Raw genomic sequence first — 24,811 nt, 5'->3', positions numbered from 1 at the left:
TCAACCGTAAATTAGGTACTCGGTGAGTCAAGAGTGGGCTCGCCGGCCGCCCATCATCTGAACAGCCGCGTGCCTCGGAACACATAGAAGTAGGTTGTCATGTCGGAGGAAGCAACTCTAAAAGCCAACCTAAAAAAAGGGTTGAAATAGAGGAGCAGGAGCAGAACCGTCCAAGGAGCAGCCAGGCTCACCTCGGATTTAGGCTCGGAGGATTGGCGGACGATGATGTCGTCGCGAGTGGTGATGGTGTTGAGGAGTGAGTGCGCGAGTGAGTGAGTGGGTGTTACCGAAGAGGCTCTTAAGAGGCAACTTAGTCGTCGACATTAACGTTGTTGTCAAGATGGACCGGACTTGTTCAAAAACCCGCTGTGCTTGGCAGCTTGGCAGTTTTGTCTCTCGACGTAGCTCAAAGTATCAAGTGTGTCGTGAGGAGGGGCCAGAGTCAGCAATATGCAGAGCGCCAGCGCCAGTTGTTGACTCTCGTGTTCGGAAGACGACTAGAAGTTATAAAGTCCGAGGATGGCGCCGAATTATGACGGTGGTGGACATGTGAAGTAGGGTGAATCTCATCTTGGTGCTGCATCTTGGCGGTGATGGTATTTGTTGATACTCACTAGCGACGGCAATCGCTGGCGATGATGTGTCTCCTTGGCGGAAACAATAAGCATCTGCGATGATGAGCACCCAATAACAAGATGGGGTATTAGCCTCGACTCGGCGCCATCAGTCTTTGAGGCTTCGTCGTCGCGTTCACCTTGGCCAGGGCGGGCGTGCAGGCAAAAAGCTTGACCTGCATGGCGGCTCAGGAAGGCAGAAAGTGGAAAATGAGGAGAAAACGGGCCTACACTACACGTGCAGGAGGGCGCCCACAAAACAAGGTAGCGAGTGAAGGTTGACAATAAGATGCGCCATATGCTGGAGTGATTGAGTCTTGGTGTTTCTGCCAAGCCGGAAACTAATCGAGGGGATGAATCAGTTTTTGCTGGGAATATTCTGGAGATGATGGATGATGGACATGGAGGAGGGAGACACCGAGGTGGAGTTGGTCAACCTGGAAGTCATTCAATGGCATCTGGCAGCTTTCGATGTGCAGCTGGGTGCAGCTGGTGAGGCTGGTGAGTCAGGGACCCGGATGGCCGAAAGCTGCGCCTCAGATGTCAGCCACACGTTGTGGTCTGTGCAGAGAATGACAAACACGCTAGACCCAAGAGGGAAAGAAGAAGAAAGAGTACGTATCAGGCCCACCCTTAACCCCCACGTGATTGGGCCCGTGCCACGGCTGATGCTCGGTTCGCGCGGAAAACGGCAAGGGTCCAAGTCAGCAGCCAATGGAACATCACGTCAGAAACGGGGACCAGTCAACATCCGAGGGGGAGTCTAGACACATGACTGGGCAGTTCTGGGAGTTCTGGACCCGAGTCCAACCAACCAAGCTCTTTCGGGAAGCGAAGCCTGAGCCTAACGCTGACGGATAGACCCATAAGCCACGGGCCACTTCGTCCGCACCCAACCAGAGGGAAAGGCGCGAACACTATCCGTACCCAAACTGACCGTCAGGAAATAATACCCAATGAACGAATGACTTGGGCTTCGGGGTCTTGACCAATCCAACACCAAAAGAGAACCACCATCAGGAAGAAGGGAAAGGCGTGACTTTGCGCCCGACTCGTTGCTTGCCCCGCCTTGCGCTGTATCCGTTACCTTACGCTCAGCTCGCAGCCGCCAGCCAGCCAGCCTCGCTGATTTATCCTAACAGCAGCAGCAGCCCACTTCAGGAGAGGACCCCGAACCGAATGACAGCAGACGGTGGTGCACCCGTCATTTCTCCCGTCCATTTTCCCCACGCGCGCAACAAACTGCAACGGCGACGGCAACGGTGACGGCAACGCTCGCTTCCCGCGCAAACCACACCAAACTGACTGGACGCAAACCTCGACGACAACTCCGTTCCGTCGGGTCATACACTGTACCTATCTACTGGACAGTGGACGCCCACAAGCCCAAGCCCAACCAAGCCCACGCCCACCGTCCACGCCCGCATCCGCACCCGCACCCGCATCCACATCCACACACACACGCCCCCATCCCTCCATTCCATCCACATACCTTACCTCAAGGACCTTACCGTGCTTTCGCAAAAAAAAAAAACGTCCAAGGTATCCCTCGAGTCCAGGTCCGTCCTATCGTCGGTGTCTCTGGCCAAACGTCCAACATACACGGCCGTTGGCGGTTCACCCCGTTACCCAATCTCCGAGGGCCGCCGGCACGCACACACACGGCCACATCGCCATCTCCGTTCAGGGTCCAAGACACCGGTCTGCCCGTCCCACATCCATCCTCCCTCCGATAGACACTCGGGGGATACACCCGTATCCTCCAAAGTCCTCCGGTCGCCTCCCGTTCCTCCCCGTCGTCGCCTCGACTCCGAATCCCTTCAATGTCGGACGACGAGTTCACCGGAGCCGACGGCACCTCCGGCGTCGCCGGTGCCGATCGCGACAAGCGCGCGCCGCGCTTCAGCTGGACGCCCGCCTACGAGGCCACCTTCTTCCGCTCCCTCTGCGACTCCGTCAAGCTGGGCCTGCGCGAGAACCACTCCTTCAAGGCCGAGGCCTGGGATCGCGCCGCCACCGCCCTGCGCGAGAAACACGGCGCATATCCCACCAAGAGCCATCTCGTCAACAAGTCGGACAATGCGCGTAAGAAGTTTCGACTATGGCGCGGCCTGCGCGAGGACGAGCAGTTCCTCTACAACCCGGCCACTCGCACCGTCACCGCCTCCGAGGAGGCCTGGAAGGCGCATATCGAGGTTCGTCAACGCGCCCCGTTCCGCCGTTCGGCCGTCCTCCCTTCAAATCCCGATAAAGACCATCATCGCTAACCTTTCACTGAAGAAAGAACCACTTTCGCGAGCGCTTAGAGGGCGCCCGTTTGAACATGAGCAGTACATGGACATACTTTATCCCGACGTCATCGGGTCCGGCGGCGCGCCGAAGCGCATCATGAAGCCGAAGCGCAAAGGTCCCGATGTCATCCAAGGATCCGAAGACCCGGATATGCCGGGCACTGCCGTGCTGGATCTGCAAGTCGAACAGTCGTACCGTCCGCCCTCGCAGGCGGGGGTTAACCAACAACCGGCGCAAACTCGCGGCTCGGTCAGCCAGACCCCCGTAGCGCCCGTTCATCAGCCCATGATACCCCAGCAGCAACAACAGCAGCAACAGCAACAGCAGCAGCAGCAGCAACTGCAACAACGGCCCACCTCGACCGCGATCCCGCCTAGAACGCACATCGCCGGCACGAGCGCTCTCACGCCACCCGAGGAGACGGCCACGGGACGTAAGAGGTTCCCGCAACAAGCGCCGACGTCCGACGGCGGCGCCAAGGCCCCGACCGCGCAAATGGGCCACCCGACGGTCCAACCGGCAGAAAAGCGCCGTCGGATATCGGGCTACGTGAACCCTGGCCAGGCATCGGCCTCGGCCTCGGCTTCCACGAACAACACCGTGGACGCCACCGCGGCCTCGATGGTGAACGCCGGCAAACAGCTCCTCGAGGACGGCTTCTTGTCCAAGATCGCCGACGCCATCCGCGGCCCGACCAGATACCCAGAACAGGCCATCGACATTTTCTTCCGTGACTTTGCCGACGAGGACATGGACCTCCAGCTTAAGATTGCCGAGAAGGCCCTGACCGACGACAACAAGGCGATGATCTTTTGCAAAATGCCGCCCCCGTTGCGCAACCACTGGGTGAAGCGACTGAGGGAGCTGCACAACAACAGCCGCAACGCGTAGGCGCAGACAGCAGACGGCAGACGGCAGACAGACAGAGTGTGTGGGCGGTCGAGGCCAAGTACACGAAAGGGCCCTCGGACCTGCCGTTGTAGGATTCGTGGTTGTTGGACGGCGTTTCGATGTAAGACGGCCCTCCTCGTGCGCGAGAGGGCCGGCGGGCATGGGGCTTAAAGGCAAACGGCTAGGCTGGCAAGGGCTTTTGGGGGCAACTTTGAACAAAGAGAGAAGAAGGCTGGATATGCGCGCGGAGAAGTGCTGCGAGGGCGTTTAAAGGTGTCCGGTCCGGGGTCCAAAGGTTCAAACGGGGGTTGGAGGAGTTAGCAACCAAACGGCATAGCGACTGGGGATGTTGAGCTTTCGCGACACCTACTTATTTTTGTCTGTACGATTCTACGATACTACTACCACTACCAGATGAGCAGCGGAGGCGAACTTTTCGAGCCGAGAGCGGCGGAGTCTCCTTTTAGTATATTCAATACTTATTGTCGATACCGAGGAAGTGTGCTGTTCGCGTATTGGTGTTGGTGTTGGGATGATCGGGTCCGAGGAGAGGAACGCTGTTGTGAGCCTAGAAGCAAGTCAAGTCAAGCAAGTAAAGCATATAGGACGGCAGTTGTGTAAAGGTGAGGAGTATCATTCCGTATTCGCCCTGAACGCCAAGTACATACACGAAGCGGAGAGCCTTTCCATGAAAATCCGCGCTGCAATCATGCCCCATGAGAGAAGACTATAAAGCCATCCGCAAAAAGTTTCCCAAGTGTGTCGTCATCATATCTCGTTCTTTATTTCTTGCCCTTGGTCTTGTAGAGGTAGCTGCAACCCGAAACGTCAGTATCTACCGCGAGGAAAAGGAGGTTTAGCCGCATGAGTGTGACTCACTTTCCGAGGATACCCTCGCCGAGACCGACGACGCCCAGGATGCCGAGCCCGAGGCCGACGCTCTGCCACGACAGGCGGCCGCGCTCGTACAGGCCCCAGGCCTTGTAGCCGAGGAAGGCGCTGAGGCCGACGACGCCGACGAGGTTGGAGACGGCGAGGGCGCCGGCGGAGCCGTCGCTGAGGGAGGCGAACTGGCGCTTGAGCCAGTTGTCGGCGCGGCGGGCGCGGCCGGCGGCCTTCTTCTTGGCGAGGTCGGCCTCGGCGCGGGCCTTGGCCTCGTCGTCCTCGCGCTGGCGGCGGTCGGCCTGGGTCTCGGTCTGGATCTCCTGCTCGAGGAAGTCGTTGGGGACGGTGTGCACGCTCGGCATGTCGACGTCGACGAGGGAGGATGTGGAGGCGGCGGAGTCGACGCTGACTTCGGGGGGAGGAGGGGCGGCGGCCTGTCGGGGAGGGAAGTTGTTAGCCTTTTTTTCTCTTATGTTGCATGGGGTGAAAAGAGGGTGTCACGCGATCAGGTCGACGTACCTCCTCGGGGGTCTGCTTGGGACCTCTGGATGCGGCTTCGGCGTACGACACTTTGGAGATGTTAGCGAGACGCGCGGGTGAAGGGCGGTCGGGGATCGAAGCAGAGATTTTCTGTTGGTCTATGATGGCCGTGGTAACGAAGCTCGACGACGATGACATCATGCGATGGCTGGGACGAGGTCCACGACCGCCAGAAGAGCACAACAACAAAACAACGGTGGAGAGACAGAACTTACTTGTGTTACTGGTGATGTGAGGTTGAAGAGATGTGGTTTGGAGAAGACAAGCAAAATCTTCAAGCGTCGAAGTGGTGTGAGTGTGAGCGTGCGTGAAGGTGTGTAGATCAGCAAGTGACGTGGGAAGGATGACGGGAGCTCCCTTTTTAAGAGGTGGTTGTCATGTGAAGGGAAATAACCGGGAGAGAAATTTTAACAAAATGGACGGAAAAGAAGAGAGAAGAAAAAATAACAGCCCGATGGCGCACACGGCGGGAAAGGGTGGTAAAACCACTAACCTGCAGCACCTGATGAGCTGGCCGTGACCACACACCTTCTTCCCCTCACCGTCACCGGTTCGTCCCCCTCCAGGTGTCCGCCCCCTGGGAGCTTTCCTTGATCTTGGTTGGCGCACCGGCGTCTGGAGCCAATGACGTATGCGGCTCGGGAGCTTGGGACACATGAGCTCCCGGCCAATCACAACGTCATATATCCACCTTAATATGGGGGTGTTCGGGCTGGGCCCGGGGAAAGGGAGCCGGGAAGGGCCAGGAACGGCGTGTCATGCTGGCGGAGCATCCAGTCTTCTCGGATGGGGCCCTGTGTGTTGGCACTTTTACTACGTTAAGGTAGCCTGTCGTAAGATGATGTTGTTCATGCTGTACCTGAATGGGTCTGGAGGGTGGGAGTCATTCTGCAGGTTGCCAGGGGATTCTGAGGCTATTCCCACCCTGAAATGTGTGACTCGACTAGAACCCTGACCAAAATAGCATCCAAAACCAAAACATTGAGAAGTGTATGTCTATTGTTTTGCTTGGTTTTTTCCCTACTAGTACACTTTGTACACGATTATGGTACATGGAATATGCCCGAATCCTCCCATCATGCTGGTCATTAGCCGCCCTCGTCTCTACCCTCTACTATCCACACACGTAATTTTATCGAGGTGCAAAAGTGCTTTGCTCTAGTTGTTGTTCGCCGCGGTGGCGTCCGTCGCCGCGGTGTTGGGCTTGGTAAGGTCGACGCTCTCCGCCTTGGGCGCCGCCTTCTTCTCCTGCTTCTTCTCGGCCTCGGGCTTGACCTCGACCTTCTTGATCTCGGAATCGCTCTTGATCTCGATCTCGCTCTTGACCTCCGACCTGGGGGCCTGGTCCGGGGAATCGGCCTTGGTCTCCTTCTTGACCTCCTCCTTCTTCTCGGCCGCGTGGGTCGGAGGGGCGACGGACGCATCGGCGTTGGCGTCGAGGGCGGGCTGGGCGTCTTCGGGGGCGGGCGCGTCCTCGTCGTCGGCGAGCTCGGCGCCGTAGACCTCGGGGTACTTGCGGAAGCACGTCTGCATTCCCCTGTGACCAAAGTTAGCATCCATCTCCCGCCGCATTCGTCAGTTGTCAGGTAGTGTCTACGCACTGGAACTTCTCAATGCAGTCCATGCCCTTGGGCTCCTCCGTCGAGTAGACGAAGCAGCTGAACGCCGCCTTGAACTCCTCGCCGCAAGGGCCGTCGGCCATGCCGCCGAGGCACGGGCAGTCCCAGTTGATCTCGCCGGTCTCGGGGTTGAACGCGCCCTGCTGGTCGGCCTCCGCCTCGAGCGCCTCGGGGGAGCCGGGCGCCGGCGCGCCCTCGGCGTCGACGACATGGTTCTTGTCGGTGGCGTCCACGGCGGCGGCCGGGACGGAGGCGGGCCTGGTCTCGTCGGCCTTGACGATGGCTCGCTTGCGCTTCTCTTCGACGATGGCGTCGACGGTGGTCAGGTCGGACTCGGAGAACTGGGACGGCGCGGGAATCGTTCGGGCTTTTTGTCGCAAAACAAGAGTTAGCTAGGTGATGCTCCCTTGACCTTCTCCCACACGGCATGGCTAGGACGTACGGGCGGGCTCCTCAGCGAAGACAGGGCTCGTGTTGTACCAGTAGATGGCTCCGACGGCCGCGCCCCATCTCAGCGCCGAGCTCTTCCATGTCCGGGGCTTGTCGGCGGGTGATGCTGTCGAGGCGAATCGTCGAGGGGCTGCGCGAATTGCGGACTGGCGGGCGGCGCTCAGAGCGCGGGGTGTTGACCTTGCGGCGCTGCGATACATTGTGTGAGGTTGAACCAGAAAAGGGAAACAAAAGAACAAAAGACGGGTACTAAGACAAAGGGGAAGAGACGGAAGGATTGGGTAGATTCGCGGAGGGCGCGGTCGAGGGCACGTAACGGGTTGGTAATCGATGACCCGGCAAAGAAAATTGAAGCTTCGATTTCGGGTTTTGCCGGGGTTTACGCGGCGCAATCGGCCCCGTTGCCAGGCCTGTAACGCAGGGTGGCTCCGGCCGATCGGGCGGGCGAAGGAAAAGGAAAAAAAGAATTCAGTGGAGAAATCGGGCGGGTTCATGCCTGAATTCTACTGGTCGCCGATCCAGTTGCACCGATCTGGTCATGCCTCTGATCTCATCTTGGTACCTGCACTAGGGATGACATCTATCTCACCTACTTATAACGAAACGTATTTCTCGGACATTGGTCGGTCGACAAGCTCTTTTGCATTCATTTTCGTGACACTGCACTGGACTAAGGTACCTAGTTGAGTTGAGCACCTTGGCCTCTTCCCTTGGAAGTGGTGGGGTAAACCTTGGGAGTGAATCATCTCGTACCTCGCCGGCCTTAGATAGCTACCTACATTTCAACCCGCTTAATTGCTGAACAACGTCAAGATGTCGCCCTTCGAATGGCGTCCCGTGTCCCTTCTCCGGAAAACAGAGCCCGAGAGCAGTGTGGATTACTCGCTCCTTGTGTTGAACCAGCCAGTGAGGCAGTCCGAGGTGTTCGACTCGCTGTGGACTAATGGTACGATGCGACTCTACATCGCGATGGTGACGTGCCACTGACACCCGCTGCAGCTCTCATTCGAGTCGCAGCCGACGGCGGCGCGAATCGGCTTCATGACCTGAACAAGGCAGGGCACTCAAAATACGTTGGTTTCGGCTCCGGCTTCTGATCAGGGACTATGTTCTAATCCGTTGTAGACCAATCTCGACGCCATCGTTGGTGACCTGGATTCGCTGGAACCCACAGTCAGAGATTTCTACACAGGCCAGCCAAAGCCCACTGAGATCGTCCAGATGACGGACCAAATCTCGACCGACTTCACCAAAGCCGTCAACTGGATCCGGTCGAAGCTCGACTCCAAGGTCGATATAGTTGCTCTTGGAGGCCTCGGCGGCCGCGTGGATCAGGGTCTCAGCCAGGTGCACCACCTGTACCTCTTCCAACCAGGCCCCGACTACTCGAACGGTAAGATCTACCTCGTTTCTGGCCAGAGTCTGACGTTCCTGCTTCTTCCCGGCCGCCACCACATCAGGGTCCGCGAGGGCGGCGCCGACGTCTTTGCAAAGTACGTTGGCATCATCCCCGTTGGGGGAACGAGCTACATCACCACAAAGGGCCTCGAGTGGGACGTCGAGAACTGGGAGACCAAGTTTGGAGGTCACATCAGCACGAGTAACCACGTGTTACCAGAGACCGAGGTGGTCGAGGTCGAGACAACGAACACGGTGCTTTTCACCATTGCCCTCGCGGGCATCGAATAAACCAAACTCGACTGTCGCTTGCTGTACACGGTGTGCCCCCAAAAATGCTCGAGAAATTGCGCGGTGCCCCCTCGCAGCCGCCGACGCCAAACGCCTTGCCCGCCCAGAACATCACCAGACCCATTTCGCTTTTAGATATGCCCGCCCAACTCCAACAGACCCGGAATCATCGCAAGTAGTGTATGACCAACCAGCAGAAGAGGAAAAAGACGACGACGCCAGCCCAGAATATCCACTTGTCCTCCTTGGCACGACGCTCGATCATGCGGATGGTGTCCCCTGAGATGCCTAGGGTGTTGCCGACCGAGTATAGCCTCTTCTGCGTGTTCTTCAGCATTTCCCGCTGTGTGCCCAAGTCGCCGAGCACTGCTTGCCCACGTGCGATATAGTCGTCGAGAGCCGAGTTCGTCTGGGCAAAGAAATTCTGTTCGCGCAGGGCGTGCTGTTCCCTCGTGACATCGTTGCCTCCCATACTCAAACCACCTGCGCCGGCCTGGCCCGTCGAGGCGCCTCGGCTGTGAAATGTCGACGACCCCTTGTTCACGTTGGCATAGGGGTTCTCGGGGGTCGCGGTGACGTAGGCTCTGCGGCCGAGCAGCTCGCCTCGGTTGCTGTTGTGCGCGGCATCCTCGCGAGCCTTCTTGAGGTTGTCGACCTGGGAACGGAAATCGGCGAGGTCTTCGCGGAAGCGCTTCACACGCTCGAATGCCTCCTGCTGCTTCTTGGGAACGAGCTCTTGGCGGGCGAGTTGGTTGTACTCGTCGACGGTCTTGGAGAAGGAGGCGAGGGAAGCGGACACGTTGCCGATCTCGGAGGGGGTCAGGGCGGCGGGCTGGGCGGCGGACGAGGACAGCTTTTCGAGGTCGTTGCGGATGGCCTTGCTCTGGCGCAGGGCCGAGTTGTATTGGACGTTCTGCGACGGGTTAGCGGGTACGGCTTTGCGCTGAGGCGATTCAATGCATTAACATACCATAGTATCTCGGGTTGCGAGAGGCTCTATTTCCTTGCAGACTCGTGTTGGACAGGTATCGTGTTGTGTTGATGAAGCGCAAAGCAGTATCGAGCAGATGCGCTTCGTACAAATACAGGGTCCCGAGGTCTAATTGCAACTCAGGAGCTCTCGACCTTACAACAAGTGGCTTCTCGAAGAAAACACGTCACCGCCTTCCGCATTGGCAACCGCTGTCACCTTATGTAATCATTGTGTACGTATCTTCTGGTCCCTTGGCCAGTGCGGCCACGATGAAGGGACCCCTGTCGATTCATCGCCCTTCCGCTGCGTGTAAATGCCATCTGGTTTCCATCTCAAATCAAACATTGTCGACATTTTTTGGACCTTCGTATGGCACTTCCTCTATCAGAGTCACTCACGTGTTGGCTTGCAACCAAGCTGGGTTTTGTTTAGATCCGCCGTCATGGGACCGGTTATTGTTCCCGACATGCTTTGCCGACGCCGGACCGCAGGCTGGTATCTGGCAGTCGGCCATTTTCCATGATGAAGCTTCGGTCACAATTCGACGAAATCGGACTTACCAACAATCTCATCCGGACACAAGGCCAACCGAAGCCAAATCCTTTTAAGGACCAACTACTCGGTTGAAGTACCCGCTCAGATGATACGGCCGTCGTGGAGAATGTTGTCCCCATTATAGGCAGAAGCGGCCGCCGACTCGGCACCGACATGCAGTCCGCTCGATAGTGATGCCGCCTTACCGACCCGACGAATAGGCCATGCGGGACGATGGTCAATTATCTCATCAAGGTCAACCGACGGTTCTAAGACCAGACAGGTTCTTTCACAAACTCCTATTCCCGAAGCTGGATTCGAGTATATCTGGACTTCATCCCGCCACTGATGCCCATCCTCTACTCCAGCGCCATCGAGCAAAGACATCAGAAATATACTCACCATGTCTAGACCTGCAACTCCAACGCTTTCGCAAAACTCACATTCACGAGCCGGATCTACCAAGTCAGATTTGGAAGATGTCGAAGCCGCCGCCCCACCAGAGCCCGAACAGCCGCCTCGATACTCTATTTACACGACATGGGAGAAGCGGTTCATCGTCTTGGGTGCCTGTTTGGCTGCATTCTTCTCGCCATTTACCGCTCAGATCTACCTGCCCGCCCTGCCGGTCCTGGCTCACGATTTCAACGTTTCCGACTCCGACATCAACATCACTTTGACAACCTACATGATCTTCCAAGGAATCATCCCCATGTTCATCGGATCGCTAGCAGACAACAGCGGCAGACGACCTGCCTATGTCATCTGCTTTGTGGTTTACATCGCCGCCAACATCGGCTTAGCGTTATCTCAGAACTTCGCCTCCTTGCTCGTCGTCCGGTGCCTGCAGTCAGCTGGCTCTAGCAGCACTGTTGCCCTGGCCTCTGCAGTTGTCGCCGACATTGTTACGTCCGCGGAAAGAGGGCAATACATCGGAATCACGGTGGTTCCGATCGTTTTGGCGCCAGCGTTGGGTCCAGTCCTCGGCGGTATCTTGACCCAGTTCCTCGGTTGGAGGTCCATCTTCTGGTTTCTCGCCATTCTATCAGGCGTCTTCTTCATCGCTCTCCTGCTGTTCTTCCCAGAAACGTGCCGCATGATTGTCGATGACGGCTCCGTCCGGCCTCCGAAACTGTATCGAACTGGCTATCAGCTGCTGAAAGACTTCTTCATGGCCAGGAAAGCGGATGGCGCCGCAGTCACAAGGACGACGACAGGAGGGACGTCAAACACGGCAAAGCCTTCTTTGAAGTTCAAGATGAACCCGTTTGCGTCGCTTGTTCTACTATTCCACAAGGAAATGGGATTGCTCCTGGGCTTCAGCGCGATCGTCTTTGCCGGTTTCTACGCCATTGCCGCCTCCATGCCGACCCAGTTCGAGCAGCTCTACGGCTTCGACAGTTTGAAAGTCGGCCTCATGTATCTGCCTCTGGCAGGCGGCTCCGTCGTCGCTGGCTTCGTCGTTGGCCCTCTGATCAACTGGAACTATCGGCGACACTGCAAACGCCTGGGCATTTCTTACGACAAGTCTCGCCAGCAAGACATGGCCGGCTTCCCCATCGAGAAGGCCCGCCTCGAGGTCGGAATTCCCCTGTTGTACTTCAGCTCCATCTTGCTCCTCATCTGGGGATGGGTTCTGCACATCGGCGCCCCCGTAGCCGTCCCTTGTGTGTTGCTCTTCCTCTTTGGAGTGGGCATGATCGGATTCAATAACACGACGAACACGCTCATCGTCGACATTCACCCAGGCAAGGCCGGGACTGCCACGGCAGCCAACAACTTCACGAGGTGCCTCCTTGGCGCCGCTGCGACCGCCGCCATCCTGCCGATGATCAACGGCATTGGCGTTGGCTGGGCATTCACCGTATTAGCCATGTTCTACATTGTGTTCAGTCCAGCCTTGTTGGCTGTCATGTACTGGGGAGTCAAGTGGCGCCAAGCTGCGAAGGAGAGAGAAGAGAAGAAGAAGATGGACAAGGCTTGAAATTGTGATACCACCCGGTGCATTAGCAACTTGCAGAGAGTATGATACCCAAGACATCTAGATAGGAACTTATGCATAATCGATCTCGTCTAATTTTTCGTCTCCGCAGTGCAACACTTTTCCAGCATTATCGCCGTGATTCTCCATACATGATTGGGTCTGCGCCTTTCGGTTGCTGCTGCCTGTACATAGTACGCCCTGCTCTTGACAACAGAATCGCGGGGTCTTAGTGCGATGCATCAAGATCAGCGCGCCACGTTCGCTCACCTTAAATCTCACCACAATCCACCGCGATTCACCAGTTTCGGAGTCTCTCATCACCAGATTCAAACATGGCGCAAGAAACGAACGCCCAAGCCCCGTCTGCCAGCAAGACGCTGACGGCTCAATGCTACTGCAAATCCGTCCACTTCAACATCACCGTCCCGACTTCCGCTCTCCCTCTCAAAGTCCACCTCTGCCACTGCAGCACCTGTCGCTACACCCACGGCACGCTTTCCACATTCCATGCTCGTCTCCCAAGCGGCGTCGCCCCGTCATTCATCTCCCCCTCGTCGCTCTCCTCGCTGACGGCCTATCGTCACGCCACTGCCACGAACACTCGTTACTTCTGTAGCACCTGCGGCTGCCACATCGGAGACCAGGGCATCAACAACGACGACGACTGGGTCATATCCGCCTCCATCTTCGACGCCAACAAAGACGACGTCCCCTCGGTGTGGGACATCCACCAGCACGTCAACACGGACTCGGCCCCCGGCGGCGGTCTGTACAACTGGCTTCCCAGCATCGCAGGCAAAGAGATCAACGTCCGGAACCCGAAAACCCCAGACGCCAAGACCGCCGCGGCACCCGCCCTCGAGACGGGAGAGCACGGCGAGGAGCTGCTCCGCGGCCAGTGCCACTGCGGCGGCGTCTCCTTCACCATCTCCAGGCCCTCGGCCGGCGTCGCGTCCTACAGGGACTGGATCTCGCCGACGGAGCCGGGCAAGTGGATGGCGGGGGCCGACACGTGCGGCGACTGCCGGCTCCAGACGGGCGCGCACGTCACCGGCTGGGCGTTCGTCCCGCAGTCGTGCATCGCGCCGCGGGTGCCGGGGGACCTCACCCTCGGCACGTCCAAGATGTTCCAGTCGACGGAGAAGGTGTCGCGGTCCTTCTGCGGGGTGTGCGGCGCGTCGGTGCTGGCTTTCTACAGCGGTCCCGAGCGGGCGCTGGTGGACGGCGACAGGTTGTTTAATCTTGCCGTCGGGCTGCTGAGGGCGCCCGAGGGGGTTTTGGCGGAGGACTGGTTGACGTGGAGGACGGTCAAGGTCGGCTGGGCGGAGAACGGGAGGGAGTATGATGCTGCGCTCGTCGAGGCTTTGGCTGAGGGCACGGCGAGATGGGGGGAGAAGTATGGGGATAAGGGGAAGATCCTGGAGATGTATCCCTAAGGAATAGCTCTTCTTGAAATTGGAGGCAGAAGTGCTTAAGAAAACCTACGGGAGATTTATTTGTATACTGATGTACTATGTCCTTTCTAATCTCTTATGTATCGAGAACTTCGAAGCTCAAGCAAGCTTGCTGTAGGTCTCCTGCACTCTCGCCTTCTCATGTTCCAAGAACTGATCGAACGTGCCCAGAGTAATCCCCCAGCTGTTGGTGTTCTCCTGGTCCGCAAACTGTACCATGTCACGCGCGGCCAACTGTCCAGCAATGAACGGATTCCCCGCCTTCTGCGCCTCGATCTCCTCATCCGACAAGAAAACAGCCCTGATATCCTTCCCCGACGCCGTGGACAGCTTCGCCATCAATTCACCCACGGTCATGTTCTCAGCCGAGATGGGTATCTCCTGGCCGTTGAACCTCGCCGGGTCGCGGTACGCCGCCGCCGCGAATTTTCCAATATCGTAGGGATCCAGCACCGGCAGTTGCGAGTCGGGCTTGAAGGCATTCACGAACCTGCCGTCGTTAACCAGATCAGGAAACACGGCGACCTGCGGGAGGAGAAAGTTCCCCGCGAAGTAGCCCGGCCTCAGGATCGTCCAGTTCTCGAACCCGGCCTGCCGCACCTCCTCCTCGATGGACTGCTTCGACAGCAGCACCATCGCGGTGAAGCTGTCGGGGTCCCAGTGCCTCAGCTTCTCGGGCGCCTGGACGGCGAAGCCGCTGCTGTAGACGAAGTGCGTCGCGCCGGCGTCCCTGGCGGCGGCCATGATGCGCTTGGCGGTCTTGAGCTCCCAGGCGTGGTCGACGAAGTCGGGCATCAGGTTGAGGAAGGCGCCGGTGACGCCCTCCGTGGCCTTCTTCAGGGCGTCTTCGTCGTCGTAGTCGCCGGGGATGAGGGTCGCGCCGAGGCGTGAGAGGGTCCTGGCGGCGTCGGAGTCCGGGTTGCGGACGAGGGCGCGGACGGCGATGTTGGATTCGAGGAGGTTCTTGGCGACTGCGCCGCCGACTGTGCCCGTGGCGCCGCTGACGAAGATCGTGTTCTGGGTCATGTTGATGGTGATGTGCTTGATTGTGGTTTGGTTGAGATTGATTGAGTCTGCAGGTAAGCAAGAGATTGCGTCCAAGGGTAGTTGTTTTGAGCTGATAGACGAGTCTTATTGGAGCATGTATATCCTCAATCTCCCCATCATGTGTTCGCCGCTCTCATACCTCCATTTCACTTGAAGGAACTCGGCGCAAAACCGCCGAGGAGGACTATCCCGCTGCCTGGATTGCGTCGGCGATTTGAAAGGCGGCCATCTTCTCCAGACGGAACGCCGCCAGAAGCGCATCTGCGAGCCCAAAGCTCTGGTCACTTAACCGTCATCCTGGAGCTTGCTGATTCGAGGGGCCCCCAGATGTAAGCGCGGGTGCGGATGCGGCGTAGGGCAAGGAGGATGAACTTTGGAAGAAAGAGAATCCATGTCTTTGGTGGTGGAAAACGAATGGCGGAATCCCGCCAAATGACTAAGCTCATCTCAAAGGGCACTAAGACGGTCTCTCTCAGCGCTGGAGCTCACTGAAAACCACCTGCGAATGCCACCACCGTATTAATCTTCCACTCCATGTGCTTGAGATCGTCAGAAGCGCTCGATGAACTTGGTGACTCCACGTCACATTCCGGACTCCAAGATGTCAAACTCCTTTTTCGAGCGGGCCAACCCGCCTCCGCGGCGGAAAACCTGTGTAGCTTGCACCAAAGCCAAGCGCCGCTGCGACCACGGCCAACCCGCATGCTTGCGGTGCTCGCGGCGGAAGATCGACTGCGTCTACCCCGATCAACCGGCGGCGGCCAGATCGAGAGCCCGCGCTGTCAATAATACTCCGCAAAGTGTCTATACCCCGTTACCCAAGGACAACTCGGATAGCACATTGGATGATGTTCTTGTTCCGGCCGGACCCGATGGTTTGACACCTTCATACGATTCGGTGATCCCCTGGTCACAGGGCCCGGATCTTCTTCCACTGGACCTGGGCGAGCTGGAAGATATCACCTTGGATATGGGCTTTGATGACTTGATCAATCCCAATGCCCTTCTTGACGGAGTGATGTCCATCCCTGTCGCCATGTCACCAAATCCAGACCGGGAGCTGGTGTCGGCACATGGCCGACCGGCCCATACCACCCTCGAGGAGATGATTGCCACCCGGCTGCAGTATGCCCTCGACACGATCAAAACAGCACCCTCGCTCATGGTCCTGGAGAACCAAGTACCGTGGTGTCACAAATATCTGTACCGGACTCACATGCCACGGGAGATGCAGGGTATGTCTTCCCCAGCTGTTCTTGTTATATCCTACTCATAGCAGTTCCGTAGATGCCCAAGCCTGCTGTGCTCTATATATAGCCAAGAACAAATACAACTCTCCCACAGTCTTGAAAACCATCCAGGCCAGGGCTCACGAGATCCTCGCCGCACCTCTTCCAAAGGAACGACTGGACATCCTCGCCCGCATCCAAGCCATCCTCCTCTACCAAATCATCCGCCTCTTCGACGGCGACATCCCCATGCGGGCCTCAGCCCATCACAGCCTCCACGCCCTCGAACCCGCACTCGACGCCCTCCTTCCCTTCGTCAAATGGGTTCCCTCCCAACCCACGACGGGCCCGGCCGAGGACCAGACCATGTGTCCGACCAAGGACTTCTTCCACGAATGGATCTTCCAGGAGTCCGCCCGCCGCACCATGTTCCTCTCCTGTTTCTTCCTCGTCGCGTACCAGATGCTCGTCGGGAACGAGTCGCCCATCTGCTGCGAGGATAGGTATCTCTTCTGCCAGTCTTGGACCTTGTCGGCTCACCTCTGGCAGGCGTCGAACGTGGTCGAGTTTGCCGTTGCTTGGAGGGAGAAGCGGCACTTCGTCATCAACAAGCAGTCTTTTACAGAGGTTTTGAGGGAGGCGTCTGCTGATGATGTTGATTTGTTCGGCAGGATACTGATGTCTGGGGCTCTGGGTATTGAGGAGACGCGGCTGTGGTTTTATAACAGAGGTGGGATTTTGTGATTTGAGCAACACGGGACATAAAATTGGTAAAGAATGGAAGCAGGAGGGGGTTACTATCAACATAAGCGTCACAAAGTCTCAAATATCACGGCATAACAGGATCTAGAGAGGGTCTGAAATAATGAGCAATTGCTAAACTGTCCTATGAAGTGGGCTTAGAGCCTATCCGAGGCTTCATTTTCAATGTTCCCTGCCAATTTTGGCTTGTCCTGATACCGTGCCTTAACAAAAGAAATCCTGTCCCCCAAACTTCCGTAATCAGCCCGTCAAAAACCACGATCTCTGTTGCTTATTGTGCCTCCATGCTGATATCGTAAAAGCCTTGTAGGCACTTCGTATCTGTACCCCTCGAAACTCTCCCATATCCCTAGAAGTCTTCAATTTCCATGCGCAACGTCTGCTTGCGTGGTTTGAATTGATGGACATACAGCCGAGCGTGATCATCTTCCAAAGCTTGACCAAATCTCTCCAATTCGTGTTCTGAGCCGTAGCAGAGAAGAGAATGAATCCTGTAACCTCCAAAACTTGACCGAGACTCTCCAATCTGTGGTATAGACTGATCGTCAAAAGGGAGACTCGGGCTCATCCAGCTCCAAAACCTTGCCCTTCGTCTCCAATCTGGTCGTGGTTGATTGATAAGGAGTAGAACCGATTCTCTCCTTGTTGCCGTGATAAGCCTAGAAGAACTCGGCGATCTTGCGGTAATCCTTCAACTGTTGCGTGGTCGGGATTCTGCAAAGCTCCCCGAGGGGCTTCTGGTTCTCAAGCCGCTCGAGCTCGAACTGGAAAAACGGACACTGGTGGTCGTTGAACTCGATACGGCATGTGTTGACGCGGTAGAGACCATCGTACCGGAGTCCCTCTTTCGGAGTCCAGATAGAGCCCCTGCTCTCGCTCTTGATGGCCTTCCGCAGAACTCTGACCGGCTTCTTGGATTTGCTGCTTTCGAAAAGGGCGTCGGTAGCAGGGGTTGTCTTGTTACACTCGCTAAAGTCCTTCTTGTCCATGGATCCGGGAGCGGAGTAGAAGATGATGTTGCCCTCGTCCTTGTCGACCTTCTCGTAGGTGCCGCTGACGACGACGGAGAAGGCGCTGCCCATGCTCTTCTTGAAGCCGATGCCGGCCATCTGGTCGCCGTGGGCCCCGAAGAAGACGGCGGACTTCTGGTAGGGGAACCACGCGCCGACTTCGAAGCCGTTGTCGCCGTAGACGTCGGCCGAGCGCTTGAGGCCTTTGTAGCGGCTGTCGAGGCAGTAGCGGGTGGGGGTGCGCGAGAGCAAGGCGAGGCCGTACATGATTCCGTCAATGCCCCAGATCGGGTGTCTGCTGGGAGGCTGGTCCTCGGAGCGGCCAGAAGAGTTCGTGGTGACCAGGGCAGTCGTCTCGCCAGGGATCTCGCCTTGCTCGGGGGCAACAGCAACGCCCTGGGCCCAGTTGTAGATGTTTTTGGCACGTCTTTTCTCTTGATTGGTGAAAAGGCGCTGCTTTGTGACGAACTCTTGGTGAAAGATCTTGCGGAGGCCGCGGAAAAGAGTCTCTCGGGCGTCGTAGAAGTCCTGGGGGACCAGAAGACCGTAGTAGGCCTGGCACCTCTGGAGGTAGTCGAGGTACGGCCTGAGTTTCTTCTTCATATTTAAGACGGAGGTAGTCTCCTGGGTCATGTTGCGCGAGCGAGAGAGGGCGCCCAAACGGTCGATGGTTTGGGTGTTGGTCAGGGTGAAGTAGGACCCAATAGGGTCCCTACCCTGACCAACACCACCCGGAATCTGGGGGCAGGCGTTGAGGCGGGAGGTGTTGAGGTGGTGGAGGGCGCCAGGTCCCAGAATGAACTTGGGATCTAGGGATGCCATCTTTTCTTCTGCCCTTCGTTGTCCTTGTCCTGCGTCCCTGGCCTCGCGTTGAGTATTCACATAAGACGTGAATAGGCAGAAGAAAGAATACTTACAGATGATGTGATGATCTTTGTACTGAGCTGAGTCCTTGCTTTGGACTCGGATGTTGCGAGTTGGCAGTGCTTGTGGAGGAGGTGTTTGGTGAAAGGTCTGGAAGGAAAAAAGAAAACAAGGAAGAGATCAAAAGACAGATTTATTTTGAAAGGTGGTGAGGGGAGGCACTGGGTGCTGAGAGACCTGCTTAGTCGTGGCCAGCTTTCAGTCGTGGTGCCTTTAAAAGAAGCTCCGCTTCATATCTCAGCGGCCGGGGTTGTGATGTCGTGAACAGCCGGACTCGGAACGGAGGTGTGGGTCCAAGGGGGCCGAGGGCTTCCGGGCTGCCTTGATGAGCTACAATGGCTTTCGGAAACACAATGAACGAGTCGGCAGTACTATGAGTGATGTTTGTTATTTGTTCTGCCGCCTGATGGACTTTAGTTGCCTGATGAGCTGGTTGAGACAGGCTGGCGGGACCCAAACGTGAGGCCAACAACGATATTCTGAAGCGACGACCTGATGTGTTTGGATATGATATTATATTGGCGAGATGCCTGCTTAGCTCACGCCCTTATGTCTAGGAGTATTCTGTCTTGCTATTTCATCTCTTGCTATTTTGTTGAAGCTCAGTTGACTTTACAACTGACGACAGCTTGGCACAGAACGCCGGCGTTGCAGAGAGATCTTATCTGAGCCGAAATGCAATGATATGCACTTCCGATTTGCATAGAAGTGTGCAAAAGCAAGACAAATCTTGAATCTTTGTATTGCCTGATGTATCTTCTACTACTAAACTACCTGTGATAAGGTATGTTGAATAGAGTAATTAGATATTTAGAGGTTGTCGCAATTGAGACAACAACACCCCTCCTGCCACTGATTGAACTGAAGACGTTCACCTGAAGTCGCTTGCGACAGCAGACGTCAACAGTACACATCGACGACTTCCTCTACTTATGCAGAGGGACGACGGTGGTCTGGTTATTGTGGCAGTATTTATTGGCGACGGAACAAATCACAAATGATCTGTGAACCGTAACCGGTTATTCCTCAACTGGAAACCAATTGAAGACTTATTTCTGTCGCCAGTAGTATGGCAACGTTGACGTACTCGTGTACGTCTTGATTTTATTCTGATGGAAGTCACTGATGACAGCGATGCTGTATGGTTTTGTGACTTGGCAGTAGTGATTGGCTGTGTGCGGGTTGATGTGATACGTTAGCTAGAGTGTAAGGAGGACTTCGGAGTCAGGCAGACTGCAGGCTGCTGAGGGGAGAGGGGAAAAGGGCCCCTTTTATAGATTTTCTCGCTACAAAATGACTCATATAATTAAATTACCAGGATCTTTACCTAAACTAAAGTTAAGTACATACTTTTAGCTATACTTAAGTATGTTTTATTTTAGTTTAGTAGAAATCGTACGAGTTCGAACGAGGGGCAGGGGTTGCGGTCGAGACTCTGCCAATCGAGAAGCAACCACTCATCGTCATTGCAACATACCCCTCATCTTGGCCTCTGGAAACGGTTTGCATTCATAGATTAACACGTGCTTCATTGCAAGTCAGTAGTCTCAGCTGATACATTCGTACATTCGGACAGTCCAAGTTAGAAGTCTGGCGCATTCAAACAGCCCATAACCACCGAAAGACCGCACACCTCTACAGCACAGTCGCTGCCCAAAACCGCTCATTGAGATGAAGGTGAACTGCCCAGGAAAAGCTGTCAAGTCGTAAGTGCAGGCTAGTAAATGTATCGAGCACCATCAAACTCAGGCTATCAAGTGGACGTGAGCGACCGGCAAAAGACGTTGTCGATTGGCGACAACCAAGCCATCCTTCAAATCTGCTGCTGTGCCGCACTAACGCGCGAGCTACATGGCAGTAGGGCGGAAAGGCAGACTGCGAAGAATCCTCACGTGTTCTGGTCACCAGGGCATATTTCTGAGAGTGCCTGGCCATGGAAGCTTATGGTCTCTTGGTCTCTTGGACGTCACCTAAGATTCTTTGGCTGGCCGCCATGTAAGCTGGGCGCCAGAAGCTTAAGCGAACCTCTGAGGAGAGCGACGCCAGCCAGCTCCCATTGGAGTGGTAAGTCTAGGCAATCGTATGAGCACCCGTGAAATGCGCCTCCCGAGTAGAGGTGGGTGACACTGTGCCGCCATGTTGAAGCATTAAAGAATGTGCCGTCCAAAATTGCATTTCCGTGAGACGTTCATTCATCATAGGAAATAGAACAACTAAGCAACAAAACACAATGAGCGCCCAGAACAAAAACAAAGAGTACGATCCCTCCGTCTTCAGCCAGGACACCATCGTCGGCTCCGACACGGCCTCCGCCAGCCCGCTCATTCGCGACGCCGACAACATCGGAGCTAGCTCCGGCGGCCTCCGCGGAACGCAGCCGCAGCCGTTCCCCACCGACAACTACCACTTCGTGTCGACGCGCGTGGTCAAGGAGATCCCCAAGTCCGCGACGAAACCGCCGACGGACCCCCACTCGACGTTCGGCAAGCTGAAGAACATGCTGAAGCCGCCCGTCGTCAAGGCCGTGGAGGCTCTGCCGAGCGCGGAGGGTAAGACTTACCACGTCGACGAGCAGGGGCGCATCATTGAGACGACGGTCAAGAGGGCAGGTAAGTCAGCTTATAAACCTGGGATAAAACTTTGATCACGCTGATATTGATTCACATGCAGCCGTGCAGAAGGGGCATCTGTCAGCGGGAGGAGGTGGCGGCGGGGTATGAAATCGAGATATTCACGTCATGTTTATAGAATGAATGATACCACGATCAAGATTGAACAAATAATTCAGTATATTCCAACTTTTTTGAGACTATATGTATCCAAATACGCGCTGCCATCTCTTTTCTACTTCTCTGCGGCAGATACCTCAAGCAAGCCAGAACCAGATCTTCTGCAGCATGTTCTTGGGGATCGGCTCCTCGTCCAGCTCCGCCATGTCCTCCATCTCCTTGACGCCCGTGATGACGTCCACGTCCTCGGGCCTCTTGGCGAAGGGCGTGCGGAACCAGACCTTGTGGCCGACGTAGAGCACGAAGAAGATGGGAAGCGTGATGTAGGCCGCCAAGAAGTCGGAGACGCTCCAGTTGCCGGGGAAGAAGACCTGGAAGCCGTTGGTGAGGGTAAGGATGACGAGGATGACGAGGATGAACCAGGTGAAGTAGGGCTGCAGGGGCGTGCGGAAGGGCAGGCGGTCCATCATGTTGTGGAAGATCATGGCCTTGCGGAAGCGCAGGTAGGTGATCATGACGACGATCCAGGCGATGAAGCCGCTGATGGTGCTGATGTTCATGAACCAGGTGAAGACGGCCGAGGTGCCGCTGCTGACGGTGAGGAAGGAGAGCAGGCCGATGGACCAGGTGCCGAGGACGGCGGTGTAGGGGACGCCGCGCTTGGTGGTCCTGGTGAAGAAGCGCGGGGCCTGCTTGTTCAGCGCGAGGCTGTAGAGGATGCGGCTGCCCGAGTACAGGAAGGCGTTGCCGGCGGACCAGGCGGAGGTGAGGATGGCGGCGTTGATGACGTGGTTGAGGCCGCCGATGCCGGCGCGCTGGATGCCGATGACCCACGGCGAGGCGGCGGCGTTGGAGGAAGGGCTGAGGAGGCGCTCGTCGGTGGAGGGGGTGATGGCGCCGATCATGAGGGAGCCGAGGCCGTAGAAGATGGCCAGACGCCAGACGAAGCGGCGGGCGGCCTTGGGGATGTTGCGGCGCGGGGCGACGGTCTCACCGGCGGCGAGCGCGATCAGCTCGGGGGAGGTGATGAAGGCGAAACCGGCGCGGACGAACGCGGTCCAGTAGGCGAGGAAGCGACCCGTATTCCCTTCCACCAGGTATGGTGTAATCGCGCCCGGGTCGTACCAGTAGAGGAAGCCGATTCGGCCCTCGTCGGGGGCGCCTCCGAGGATGATGACCAGGCTCACGAGGATCAGGCCGAGGATGGTGATGAGCTTGATGCTCGCGAACCAGAACTCGGCCTCGCCGAAGATCTCGACGGCGAAGATGTTGAGGGCGAGGGTGACGAGCAGGATGATGGTGATCCAGACGGCCGGGTGGACGGGTGTCTGCCAGTAATCGAGGAGGATGGCGCCGGCCGAGGCCTCGGCGCCGACGAGCATGGCGTAGGCGTACCAGTAGTTCCAACCGGCGGCGAAAGCCAGACTGGGCTCGACGAAGCGTTCGACAAAGTAGGGGATCGAGATGCCCTTGAGGGGCAGGTAGGTGGCCATCTCGCCGAGGTTGTTCATGATGTTCCACACGAGCAACATCATTGAGAGGTATCCCATGAAGAGCGGCGCGGGGCCGACGAGGGAGAGGATGCTGCCAGAGCCGACGAAGAGACCGGTTCCGATGCTGGGAGAGGTTAGCTGGTTGTCGCAGGACGGATAGCTCCAAGAGAATTTTGCAAAGACTCACGCTCCACCGAGAGCCAGAAACTGAATGTGTCGACTCTTGAGACCGCGCTGGAGCTGGTCGTGCTCCTCGAGAAGGTTGGGCTCGCCGCTGAGGGCCGCGAAGTTGACGTCGCGCGGGTAGGTCTCGCCTTGGTGCTTCGACTCGACGTCGGCCAACGGGCCGCCGCCGCTGTAGGGCCCTCTGTAGTCTTTCTCCATTGTCGCGTAGCTAGGCGCAGCTCAGACAGAGAAAGATTGAGTATGAGCTGGGGAGAGAAGAAGAAGCGGGAGAGGGCGTGTGTGTGTGGGCGGCGCGGTCACGATTATTTGAAAAAAATCGGTCGCAAAGGTGTCGGTGGGCGTCCCCGGCGCAACCACGGAACGATTCCAGAACGCGGAGAGCAACGCGAGCAGAAAGGCGACACTACTCTAGGTAGTAATTACTAGTCAAGCTCGAGGGGAACGGCTGCAGTATTATGGAGTCCAGGCCGGAGACATTGCGAGGATCTTCAACCTGCTGCTCTGCTTTGTGCGCCGTGAGACAATGGACTTTTGTACATCGTACCGGGACCAAAGCAACGGAACCCGCACCCGTGGAATTACGACCTCGATCCTCTCTCAGCGGTCATGAGTCCTGTAAGCAGAAGGGTCGCTGCTGTTGCTGGGTGACGTAGGATACAACATAATGAACCCTTGAAATGTCGAGTCTCCAACACGAAGGCTCTGCAACTGCAAGTGATGCTCGGCACTGACTGGTGCGTCGGCGCGGGCAAGCTTCACGAACGGGGAAGAGCTAAACCGAAACCGGAATGCAGAACAGCCATCAGTTGTTTCTGTATCGTAACGTTTTCAGTGAACCCATGGGGTAACACACTCGGACGGAAGGCTTATCTACTTGGCGGGCCTGTCTGGGTGGATGCCAAGCTCCACGACATCCACCTCGGCCTCAAATTCGGGAAAACTGCGTGATAAGAACGTGGTGGGAAGGGCGTGGTTGGCAGTTGACCGTTCGGGGACGTTTTGGTTGATTATTGACCGCTGTTGACCGAAGAATATTTGGTGATAAAATGCTTGGAAGAAATGCATTTGCTAAGGTCACCGAGCTCGGCACGCAGATTCTGATAGTGAGGTACGTACCGCTACTGAACGGATGGCTTACCTCATCGCCTCCACGCCAAAAAACCCATGTCACGTGGTCGAAGCGACCCTTGGAATAGTGGATCCGGGGCGGAGGAAAGACCGATGGTACCCGCTGACTGCCGTGGTTTGGAGAGAATCATCACGTAAAACTTTCCACCATTTTGTCATTTTTACCACGTTCTCCAGAATCCAAATCGCGCACTTTGACGCCCAATTGCCCCTCGGTCTGGGTCTCGGTTCTGGGGAAGCTTTTCGGGTATCTGATTGGTTGCTTGCCGTCTGCCAAAGTTGCGCCCGAACGCCGACACCTTCGTCCTTCAATCGCCGACAGGTCAGCAACACGTGAATCGCGTCGTGGTCAGTCTTACTGAGCCGCGCCCTCGATAA

The 24,811-nt window shown here is 56.7% G+C and overlaps 12 protein-coding genes across 12 annotated transcripts; 6 read left to right on the top strand and 6 right to left on the bottom strand.

The window, feature by feature from the left end:
- Positions 1-2,437: 2,437 nt before the first annotated feature.
- Positions 2,438-3,797, top strand: CkaCkLH20_02166 (uncharacterized protein; the record flags this gene model as incomplete). The annotated part of the gene is made up of 2 exons (XM_038884885.1): positions 2,438-2,809; positions 2,895-3,797. 2 exons carry the CDS (start codon positions 2,438-2,440, stop codon positions 3,795-3,797), a joined length of 1,275 nt encoding a protein of 424 aa, XP_038749673.1.
- A 782-nt stretch (positions 3,798-4,579) lies between these two features.
- On the bottom strand, positions 4,580-5,363 carry CkaCkLH20_02165 (uncharacterized protein; the record flags this gene model as incomplete). The annotated part of the gene is made up of 3 exons (XM_038884884.1): positions 4,580-4,610; positions 4,677-5,116; positions 5,202-5,363. 3 exons carry the CDS (start codon positions 5,361-5,363, stop codon positions 4,580-4,582), a joined length of 633 nt encoding a protein of 210 aa, XP_038749672.1.
- Positions 5,364-6,380: 1,017 nt separating this feature from the next.
- On the bottom strand, positions 6,381-7,491 carry CkaCkLH20_02164 (mitochondrial intermembrane space protein mia40; the record flags this gene model as incomplete). The annotated part of the gene is made up of 3 exons (XM_038884883.1): positions 6,381-6,759; positions 6,824-7,208; positions 7,284-7,491. 3 exons carry the CDS (start codon positions 7,489-7,491, stop codon positions 6,381-6,383), a joined length of 972 nt encoding a protein of 323 aa, XP_038749671.1.
- Positions 7,492-8,104: 613 nt separating this feature from the next.
- On the top strand, positions 8,105-8,980 carry CkaCkLH20_02163 (thiamine pyrophosphokinase; the record flags this gene model as incomplete). The annotated part of the gene is made up of 3 exons (XM_038884882.1): positions 8,105-8,237; positions 8,291-8,364; positions 8,417-8,980. The coding sequence occupies 3 exons, from the start codon at positions 8,105-8,107 to the stop codon at positions 8,978-8,980; spliced, it is 771 nt and encodes a 256-aa protein (XP_038749670.1).
- Positions 8,981-9,146: 166 nt separating this feature from the next.
- On the bottom strand, positions 9,147-10,037 carry CkaCkLH20_02162 (vesicle transport V-SNARE protein; the record flags this gene model as incomplete). Its single annotated transcript, XM_038884881.1, has 2 exons — positions 9,147-9,893; positions 9,951-10,037. 2 exons carry the CDS (start codon positions 10,035-10,037, stop codon positions 9,147-9,149), a joined length of 834 nt encoding a protein of 277 aa, XP_038749669.1.
- Positions 10,038-10,890: 853 nt separating this feature from the next.
- Positions 10,891-12,471, top strand: CkaCkLH20_02161 (major facilitator superfamily transporter; the record flags this gene model as incomplete). The annotated part of the gene is made up of 1 exon (XM_038884880.1): positions 10,891-12,471. The coding sequence occupies one exon, from the start codon at positions 10,891-10,893 to the stop codon at positions 12,469-12,471; it is 1,581 nt and encodes a 526-aa protein (XP_038749668.1).
- Positions 12,472-12,803: 332 nt separating this feature from the next.
- Positions 12,804-13,907, top strand: CkaCkLH20_02160 (glutathione-dependent formaldehyde-activating enzyme; the record flags this gene model as incomplete). Its single annotated transcript, XM_038884879.1, has 1 exon — positions 12,804-13,907. One exon carries the CDS (start codon positions 12,804-12,806, stop codon positions 13,905-13,907), a length of 1,104 nt encoding a protein of 367 aa, XP_038749667.1.
- Positions 13,908-14,024: 117 nt separating this feature from the next.
- Positions 14,025-14,951, bottom strand: CkaCkLH20_02159 (uncharacterized protein; the record flags this gene model as incomplete). Its single annotated transcript, XM_038884878.1, has 1 exon — positions 14,025-14,951. One exon carries the CDS (start codon positions 14,949-14,951, stop codon positions 14,025-14,027), a length of 927 nt encoding a protein of 308 aa, XP_038749666.1.
- Positions 14,952-15,573: 622 nt separating this feature from the next.
- CkaCkLH20_02158 (uncharacterized protein) lies at positions 15,574-16,945 on the top strand (the record flags this gene model as incomplete). The annotated part of the gene is made up of 2 exons (XM_038884877.1): positions 15,574-16,207; positions 16,317-16,945. The coding sequence occupies 2 exons, from the start codon at positions 15,574-15,576 to the stop codon at positions 16,943-16,945; spliced, it is 1,263 nt and encodes a 420-aa protein (XP_038749665.1).
- Positions 16,946-17,622: 677 nt separating this feature from the next.
- On the bottom strand, positions 17,623-18,795 carry CkaCkLH20_02157 (uncharacterized protein; the record flags this gene model as incomplete). Its single annotated transcript, XM_038884876.1, has 1 exon — positions 17,623-18,795. The coding sequence occupies one exon, from the start codon at positions 18,793-18,795 to the stop codon at positions 17,623-17,625; it is 1,173 nt and encodes a 390-aa protein (XP_038749664.1).
- A 2,332-nt stretch (positions 18,796-21,127) lies between these two features.
- On the top strand, positions 21,128-21,617 carry CkaCkLH20_02156 (uncharacterized protein; the record flags this gene model as incomplete). The annotated part of the gene is made up of 2 exons (XM_038884875.1): positions 21,128-21,506; positions 21,568-21,617. The coding sequence occupies 2 exons, from the start codon at positions 21,128-21,130 to the stop codon at positions 21,615-21,617; spliced, it is 429 nt and encodes a 142-aa protein (XP_038749663.1).
- A 146-nt stretch (positions 21,618-21,763) lies between these two features.
- CkaCkLH20_02155 (amino acid permease) lies at positions 21,764-23,503 on the bottom strand (the record flags this gene model as incomplete). Its single annotated transcript, XM_038884874.1, has 2 exons — positions 21,764-23,243; positions 23,307-23,503. 2 exons carry the CDS (start codon positions 23,501-23,503, stop codon positions 21,764-21,766), a joined length of 1,677 nt encoding a protein of 558 aa, XP_038749662.1.
- Between the last annotated feature and the right edge of the window lie 1,308 nt (positions 23,504-24,811).

The sequence above is a fragment of the Colletotrichum karsti genome (assembly GCF_011947395.1).
Source record: "Colletotrichum karsti strain CkLH20 chromosome Unknown Scaffold5, whole genome shotgun sequence".
Classification (NCBI taxonomy): domain Eukaryota; kingdom Fungi; phylum Ascomycota; class Sordariomycetes; order Glomerellales; family Glomerellaceae; genus Colletotrichum; species Colletotrichum karsti.
Note: the sequence above shows the minus strand (reverse complement) of the source record. Positions and strands in the feature narration are given on the sequence as shown.